Source organism: Prinia subflava, chromosome 8, assembly GCF_021018805.1.
Source record: "Prinia subflava isolate CZ2003 ecotype Zambia chromosome 8, Cam_Psub_1.2, whole genome shotgun sequence".
Taxonomy (NCBI): domain Eukaryota; kingdom Metazoa; phylum Chordata; class Aves; order Passeriformes; family Cisticolidae; genus Prinia; species Prinia subflava.
The window spans coordinates 17,115,471-17,124,558 of record NC_086254.1 but is presented as its reverse complement, the minus strand read 5'-3'; the positions used below and the strand labels follow the sequence as shown (position 1 = coordinate 17,124,558).

General features: G+C 44.9%; 1 protein-coding gene across 1 annotated transcript; it reads right to left on the bottom strand.

Annotated features, from left to right (window-relative positions):
- Window positions 1-839: 839 nt before the first annotated feature.
- On the bottom strand, window positions 840-3,316 carry KLF2 (KLF transcription factor 2). Its single transcript, XM_063403613.1, has 3 exons — window positions 3,158-3,316; window positions 2,131-3,022; window positions 840-1,749 (listed from the first exon to the last, which is right to left on the bottom strand). Exons 1-3 carry the CDS (start codon window positions 3,230-3,232, stop codon window positions 1,574-1,576), a joined length of 1,143 nt encoding a protein of 380 aa, XP_063259683.1. The 5' UTR covers window positions 3,233-3,316; the 3' UTR covers window positions 840-1,573.
- Between the last annotated feature and the right edge of the window lie 5,772 nt (window positions 3,317-9,088).

Here is a 9,088-nt window from a genome sequence, read left to right as displayed (position 1 = left end):
AGACTCACCACAACACCAGAGGTGTAAAGACAGAGGATGCCCATCAGACTGTGAGAACAACTGCTTGGATTTACTGCCTGGCCTTCTGAGCTCATTTACAGCTGTGAAGAATTTTTTGGGAGCTCAATTTGACTTTTGTAGCTGTCTTTACTGCTATAGCTGTTGCAGTGTCCAGTTTACTTGCAATTACTTTAGTTTTCAGAATCTTGATTCCTGGCTGATTTTTCCCTCAAATAGTTACTAACTTTCTCAAGTCCTGAAATCTAGGAGGCACTACAAATTATTAAGCGAATTTAAGTTTTGGGGAATGAGTTATGAAGGTATTTTAACCTGTGTTGTGAATTCATGCTTGAATTCCACTACTGTTCTATTGGAATTCTGCACTGAGCTCTTGAGAACAAGGATAAATTATGTATAAGAATGCCTTAAAATAAGCCTCCATAATTACAAAAATGTAGTGTTTAAATTTATAGTAAAAACCCACACATTGCTGGCAAAACTATAACTGCATCTGGGAAACATTAAGAATGCTATTAAAACAGTCCAGCATAAACTAGAAATGAGACTGAAATTACAGTGTTGCTTACTTAACCATTTTTACGAAGTATATTTTAATATGATCTACTTTCCTATTTGATTTTTTACTAAAGCACTGTAGTATGTCTTATTTACCACTGAGAATACCTTACTTACTCTGTTACCTATTTCAGAAAAATTCATGGCTCAGATTTTTTTTAAGTGTCTTGTTACAGTTGTCAATAATTTAAAACACAACCACATGGTTGCTGGTCCAGCCATCAGGGAAAAAGTAACAAGGATATCTCAAAGGAGAATAAAAATCACAGCATTTAAACCCTTATTTTATTAAAAAGATGGAATGTTTCCAAACATTGAAAAATTATGTTTTTATAAAAACAGAAATAGGCAAAATACCCATTTGTCTTCTATTTACATATACAATATTTCTCATTGTATAAAATTATTTACAATATATAAAAAAATTACAGTCAATAGGTTATTTTCTTACAAGACATCAAGCCCTGTACTTCTAGTGTAGATCATGGCAAACAAGAATACTATTGCACCTGTGAACCAAACAGTCTAACAAGAGGAGTGTTCTCTTAGCCATGCCTTCAACTGAGATCTAAACTAACATTGTTAGCTACAGTAACATTCATTTTATCTCTTCTAGGGTCAACTTCAGGCAGTTTCCATACAAACATTGTCTTGTAAATCTTAGGAATGGGCAGTTAGAATTGGGGAAGAAAAACCATATTTACAGCTTCTTCTATACAATTTGTATGGAGTCTTACAGAGTTTACCCTTCACAGAAGCTGCATAAATAACCCCCTGTTCTCCTGACCGGGACGGGCAGGTCACTGATTCAGTCATGCCAGATTCTCTGCAGGAGAGGCCTGGCTAAGCCTCCTTGTGTCAGATGTGTCAGATCCTCAGTGTCCGTCCTGGAGCGTCGGTCGGTGCCTCCCTGTGTAGTACCAGCTACAGATTTTTAACGCTTCTGCACCTGAGCAGTTAAATAAGGTCCACTGTTGGCAGGGCAGAGTCTCTGGGGCTACATGTGCCGCTTCATGTGCAAAGCCAGGTGGTCTGACCTGGAGAAGGCCCTGTCACAGAGGTGGCACTGGAAGGGCCGGTGGCCCGTGTGCTTGCGATAGTGACGGGTGAGCTCATCAGAGCGCGCAAACTTCCAACCGCAGCCTTCCCAGTTGCAGTGGTAGGGCTTTTCACCTGTTTGGGAAAACCAGAAAGCGTGACTCAGCATGGCATTGTATACCAGGCAACCTGCCGAGTTTTATTGCAGCATATACCTTTATTTGTTACCAAGCCCTTCCACAGCAAGATCCAAAGGCTTTTAAGCTAAACTACTAGAAATTCCTTTACCCACCCATACGTGCAGTGAAAATCTTTGGAGAAAGGACTTTAGAAGCCCTTAGAAAAGCTTTGACTACATAGGTAAATACCTAGATGTTACAGACCCGACCGGTCACGTAGCTCAGCTGTGAATTTAACACACTACAGGGTAAAAGCCCAGGCTGCAAACTGTTTTACAAGGGCTATCCCAGCCGGCACACAGCACATCTCCGTATGAAGGCCACCAGCAATATTTACCTGTGTGTGTCCTCAGGTGCGCCTTCAGGTGTGAGCTCTTGGTGTAGGTCTTGCCACAACCGGCATAGCTGCACGTGTGAGTGGCCGTCCTCTTCCTCGGCCAGGACCGGCGTCCTCGCTTCGGTTTGGAGTCCAGCAGCTCGAGAGGGGAGGAAGGAGGGGTGAGCATGCCCCTAGGAGCCGAGGGCTGTAAGGGCAGGCTGTCCTCGAAAAGGCCGAACTGAGAGGTGTTCTGGTACTGAAGGTGGGTCTGGGGGTGGTGGAAGCCGGAGGCTGGGTGGTAGCTTTGCTGGTAGGACACGGACGAGGGGCACATCATCTGTGTGTGGCAGTCATTCACCATGAGATCGTCGGGGCTCAGCGGGGGCGTCTCTGCCCCAGGGATCTGGGGGGAACTGGCCACCCGGGGCTGCTCGTAGGCCCTCATGCAGGTCGCGTTCCCCTCCTGCTTGATCTTTGGGCAAGCCTGGGGCACCAGACCCAAGACCGGTCCATAATTGTCCATGTCGGGCTCGGGCTTAATGTTCTCAACGAACTGTGGGCCCCCGAAGGTGGGTGTCACAAAGAACCGCCCGTGGACGCTGCCAGAAGGGCAGTAATTGGAGTCCATCTCGGAACGCATCATCTCCGGCACGATGCCGGCGTTGTAGGGCGGGGGGCTGCCCTGCTCCAGGGCATTGTAGCATCCCGGGGACGGGTTTGTCTGGTAAAAGCCACCGCTTTCGCCTTGGGCAGGGGGATAGTCCCCGCCGGCAGCGCCCTGGCCATAGCCATCGCTGCCCATGGAAAGGATAAAATCCAGCACGTTGTTGAGATCCTCATCCTCTTTCCGTGGGGAGAGGCCGCCCCAGGTGCCGGCGGGGGTCTTGGTCTCCTGCTCACACTTCCATCTCTGGGGAGAGAGAAGAGGGAGAGGGTTAGAGGTGCCGTTCGCCTTGGGGGACGGGGAGGGAGGGACTCGGGGCGCAGCGGGTCCGCCGCCCCCCGGTGCGATGAGCCGTCCGTGCTGAGCGCGGGGGACACTCACTTCGTGCAGGGCTTTCTCGCGGCAGGGGCTGGCGAAGGTGGCGAAGGAGGGCAGGGCGGTGTCGCTCAGCGCCATGGTGCGGGACGAGCGCGGCCGGCCGCCCTCCGCACCTTATAACGCGGGCGCGGGCGGCCTCAGGCCAATTGCAAGAGCGGAGGAAACGCGTCCCGGACGGGGCGGGCGGGAGGCAGCGGCTCGGGCGCAGCCTAAATTTAGCCCCGGTATAAAAGGACGCGGCGGCGGCAGTCCCAGCCCGAGCGGGGCGGAGCGGAGCGGGGCCGGGCTCCCTTCGCCGCCCTCCCCTCGGTGCGGAGCTCGCGGGCGGCCCGGGACCCCCGACCCCCGCCTCAGAGCAGCGGCCGGGGACGGGACACGGAGGGGTTTATGTCCCGAGTGAGCTGGAGGAACGCCAAGGGGACTCTACGTCCCTGCTCCAGGGACACTGAGAGACCCTGTCCTGTGCTAAGAGAGACTGTGAGGGCCTTCGGTGGAAAGAGGGGCCACAGGGGACCCTGCCGTGGAAGCACCTACAGGACCGTTCTTGCCATGAGCAGACCCTGTGTGAGATGCACTGTGAGGGACCTGCTGCGGGGTAGAGGCCATCAAGGGCTCCCTGACTTGGAAACACCGAGGGACCTGTGTGTGACAAAAGGGGATGCTGATAGCTACAAGCTTCAACAGGGACTATGAGGGACTTGCTCTGGGGTGGGGAACACTGAGGGGTCCTTGCCCTGGAGACACTAAGAAAGACACTATGAATTAGAGGCTTGATCCCCTCACACCTCAGAGCAGCTGCCCCACAATCTAGCCTCATCCCTGGGGCATGTGGTGCAATCAGACTCAGAAAAAGAAGTAGGTGGGAGTGGAAGGTGTCAGGAGCACAGTGAGGGAGAGACATGCCCTGCTCCCGTGGGTAAACTGCTGAGCTGATGATGGGGGCAGTTTATGGTCTTGGGCTTGATTTCTCAAAAGGGAAGATTGTTCTCCCTTACCTTGACCTCTAGCTCAGATGCTATGTCTGAAGGAGCAATTCTACTATTTCTGATAACATGCTCCAGGGCTCCTGTTTCTGAGGATCATGGCTGCTTGGCCATCATCCAGGAGCAAAAGTGGCAGATCTGAAAGGGAGAAAAACTGTGATCTGTCAAGGGACAGACTAATTCTTTGAACACCTGTTCAAAGAAAGAGCTATGCTTTCTCCTCTCCTCCTCCATATTTCCTCTGCAATCACTTTTAAAGGGGTTTTTAGGTGAGCTGGAAATCAGGAGAGTGCAGGAGAACAGCTCTCACTTTTATGCGGGGTGTGCCCCAGTAGGGGAAGGAGCAATGCCCTTGATGGGCTCTGGTTCTCTGAAGCACTTTGAGCCTGTTTACCAAAGCCCATCCCAGGCTTGTGGCTGTGTTTAGCCACCTCGGGAAAACTCAGTTGCTAGGGTGAGTAAATGATCTTTTCAATAACCACACGTGTTTTAAAATCAGGAATATCTCTTGTTTAACTTTCTGTAGTTTTCATTCTAAAAGTTCACAGGTTGGCCAGAAGGAGCAGCCAAACTTCTGTGACTGGAGCAGAATCAATACACTGAATGCATGGTAACGCTGTACACAAAGATGTGTGACTCATGGCTCTGTAATGTCACACTTGTGTAATCTTTCAATGTAAACTCTTTTCCTCTAATAAAATGTCCGTAAGCGAATGATACGTATATATGGGGCTGTGAGTCAGCCAAGAAAATATACTGTGATGAATTCAGAATGAATGTGAATGCTCCCTTGATAACACACCCTGAATGTCTGTGTCATTTTATGTGCTTGTGATTTCAGCAACAGCTATAACAAAATATTTTGTTTCTAGGATATACAACTGGACGTGTAGGTTTCACTGAGAAGCTCCAATTGGATGCTGCCTTGCAGTAGACACTGGAAGGACTTTGTTTATATCCCTGCAGTGGCTCCGTCACCAAACTCTGCAATTTCTTTGTGTAAAGGAAATGTTTAGTGGGCAGAGAGAATAAAAGCCAAGCACACAAAATAATAAATTCACTACCTTTAGTTTGTTTTTTGTTGGTTTTTTTTTTTTAATATTTATTTTTATTTTCAAGAAAAGCAGGCTAAAAATTGAGATCTGCACTAAACCTGGGGTGACAAATGTGAGAATTTATTTATGTTGTGAGTCATTGGTTCTGCACAAATTGAGAACAACTTTGCCATGACCTTCCACTCGGTCTGTGACAGTTGTGCTGACATTTTCTGGCTTTTAGCTGCTCACAACTCTTATTTTAAATACCTAAACGAAAGATCCTGGCAATGATCTCATTTAGCATAGATCAGGAGTGATGCCACTGGTGTATAAATGTGAAGAATGTGAGATTAGAAAGTATTTGTTAATCTTCTATGGGTAGAGGAGAGCTAAATGATGTGTGATTTGTCTTCCAGCCAAAGCAAACACGGACTCAGCCATTTTTATATGGCAAAGTGCGTTTTCCTAGGTGTTGCTGCTGCTTTTAGATCAAGGAGAAACTTTTTAAGGGACTGCAATCAAGATTTTGCATGTTAATAGAAGAATCCAAACTAGGGCTGTGCTGGGCTGAGCCCACTGAAGCTCGCAGTTGGCTGGGTTGGTGCAATACCCACGTCACCTGTCTGCCCCAGCTCTGAGTCATTACAGAACTCAAACAAACAAAAAGCTCCTTTCTCATGGATTGTTCTCAGAAAGTCCTGACTGCACCTAGAGCAAACTAGTAATAATAGTAATAGCAGGGTAAACGACCCGAAAATGACTCCTCTTAGCACGTAGAGTACAAGTACAGGTAACACCGTAACCAACCCCTTCATATTGAAATGAGACGGAGGATTTCCTTGCTTGAGTCTCAAATTGTCACAATTCTGTTGACTATACAATTTTTTTTTCTATTTTAAACTGCAGGTTCTGAGTTAGCACATTTTAGAATCTGCTGTCAAGGAAGTTGATAAAATTATGTAAACAACCACATAAAATGAAATATACAGGTATATGTCAGAGACACACATCTTAATTTGGAGAAAGTGATGTAATCCCATGGGGTTTTTGTCTGAATAAAGTAACATCATTAATTAATTGGAGAAAGGAGCATTTTTGACCAGACCTTTCATGATTGGAGATAATTCCCATGCAGGGACTGACAGATGAAGGTGAACCATCCCTTTCATGAGCTGAACTTGAAAGGGCTCATTAATTTTTTGAAAAACGTATTTTCCTTGAGTATCTTTTTCCTTAGTGATTCTCCTCTGAACTCTGTGTATTGTCAAAGTCTTTCTTGAGGTTTCAGCACTGAAAAAGTGGAGTAGCAGACAAATATGACTCACTTTTCTTTAAGGATTTGAGTTGTGCTCTTTGTCATGGTCTGCTGCTGAGTAGCTGCTTGGCAAAGGCCTCCTCTACCCAGGCCACCATGTACACCCTCTGCACTCAGTGTTGGCTCCCAGGCTTTTTGAGAAGGTTGAATTTATGATAATGTTGAAAGCAGAGCACATGGGATATGTGGGAAGACTGGAAGGTGGAACAAAGCCCTGGGAGACCTGATGAAAATGCTGGTGGCAGAGCTATGAAACATCAAGAGAGAATTGGAACCGCTGGGAGAAATCCAGCTTGTTTAGGGTTGCACAGATGGAAGGTAGAGGCTGCAGAAAGGTACCAGGAAACATGATGTCTGAGAGCAGAGCAATATTGGTGTCCCAGTTCTTCTGAATAATTCCCTGTTGGACTACAGAGGAACCTATTTTTGTCCATGCCAAAAAGCAGGGCTGCTTGCATGTTCCGTTCCTAGAACTGTGGCCTTCAGCTTCCCTGTATTGCCATGAGTGGGGTTTGTGTCTGCCTGGATAGTTAAAATAATCCTTTAACAATGACATGTTCCTCAAATTATGTTGCACTTCTGTGATCCTTGTCATCTAGGATTTTATCAGAAAGATTTTCTGTTTTCTTCTAGGTTATTGATAAGAAAACTGAATGGTAAGTAATGATAAAAAAGATCAAAAACCAATAAACCTGCTTGATTAATATCTAAATTCCATTTCCAGATGTATCAGCCTGTGGTTGGACCAATTTGCATGAGCACACCATGGTAATTTGTCATGTGCTTATTTCTCACTGTGAAAATCACACTGCATGGAGGCTTGTACTTATTTAAAATACCATTACAAACATCATTAACCAAACCATCTTTATTTAGAATTCTTTTTATGTCTCAAGTCCTCCCTGTCGCTGCCCAGGTTTATGTAACACTGACAGGCATATCTGGGTCATTCTGTTTACCCTGTTGCAATATTGACATAATATTAACATTTTCCAAGTTACCTGGGGCTTCCCCACTGCGCTGAAATGAATTTATAATAAACATTAACCATCTGGATATGTCCTTAATTGGTTCTTTTGAAACACTCACTTCTAAATTACCCAGACTTGCCAACTTAATACTATTTGAGATGAGTAGCAGTTGTTTTAACATCCTCCTTAGTTACTGTAATGGAAAGTATTTCAACATCATTATTGTCTGATCTCAATACAGCATCTGGCCTTTTCCCAAAGAGAGAGCAGAAATATTTTTTAGCACTTCTGCTTTTTCAGTGTGATTATTGACAGTTCTATCCCTTCCATTCCTTGTGATGGCAATCTTAACTGGTTTTAGTGGAAGCCTTATTAATTTAGTTCCCAAAGATTAGCAAAAATCAAGCTCTGATGCTTCCAACCTGCTTCAACAAGGCAGACTCCCATCAATGCAGAGGGAAACCAGCTTAAATTCCATTTAAATAAGTAAGTCAAACTATGTAAATAAAACTTTTCTCAGAAATATGCAAGAAAATGTGTTCATGGTTGAATAAATCATGCAAAACACCAGCTATTTAGTGAATATAATTGAGGTTATTATGTATAGCTACTTGAATTTGCTGTGTGAAGAACGATAACATTCAGCTCTAAATGATATTTTGTAATTTTTGATCTGGGGACTCTTCAAACCTGAATAACATATGCCACTTTTTAAATGATCAGCCTTGATTAGGTATGTAGTTGTGTTTCTGCCAGCTTTTACTGGTGTGTGTGCTGAATGCCCATATGTTGTACTGCAGATGTCCCTTTCAGCTGTCAAATAAAAACAGGTTTGAATTTTTTTTTTTTTACAGAACTGTGAGATGATACCACAGTTTCCAAAACTTGGCAAGAGTGTTGAATCGTATCAGCAAAACTGCTTGAAATGTCAGCCACTGATCATGACAAGTAGTTTTCAGTTGCTGCCAAATACTTCAGACTACAGAACCAAATATTTAATGGAGAAATGGGCAATTTGGGCATGGAATAACAGGAGTATAGGGCAGAAGTGCCTATGTGGTTTCAATCAGAAAAATTACTCTTGTGGTTAACAAATATTTAATGGGCTCTACAACATCAGAAACCCAGGAAGACAAAACATTTAATTCTGGAATACAGGAGTGTTACACTTTGAGTGTTCATACTGGTCATGTCATTCCTGGCCTGCATTTTTAATAGACAATTTGTATAACTAGTTGGAGATGACAGGAGGAAAAGAGAAATGATGTCTTGTCTGTCATGTCCACTTAGGACAGTAGGTGTTGTCAGGTGTGCCAGGTTAACTGGGTTTAGAAGTGAGAACTGTGTTTGGGGTTTAATAAATGCAGAGAAGAAAATCTGTTTGAGGGAACTTCAAAGCCCTAATCAGCAGCACTTTTTTCTCTTTTTAATTTGTGAGATATGTTTGCAGTCTGACTCAGCAGGTGCCCTTCTTAGCAGAGTTTTTTGCCACTTTGAAGTTTACATGTTTTAACTGGGGCGGAGTCAGGGAGTGGGGAGGGAGAGAAGACCGGACAAAGCTTAAAACCAGCCACAAGAAGAGAATTATTTAGGAGTGAGGAAGGCTTTGGGGTTATTTCCCTTGTTGG

What these genes read in the sequence shown, in the direction of transcription:
- KLF2 (XM_063403613.1), bottom strand. Translation starts at nt 3,232, where the DNA reads ATGGCGCTGAGCGACACCGCCCTGCCCTCCTTCGCCACCTTCGCCAGC. An exon ending in GCGAGAAAGCCCTGCACGAA is followed by an intron (nt 3,023 to 3,157) that starts GTGAGTGTCCCC and finishes CTCTCTCCCCAG; the next exon opens with AGATGGAAGTGTGAGCAGGA. An exon ending in GCACCTGAGGACACACACAG is followed by an intron (nt 1,750 to 2,130) that starts GTAAATATTGCT and finishes TTTCCCAAACAG; the next exon opens with GTGAAAAGCCCTACCACTGC.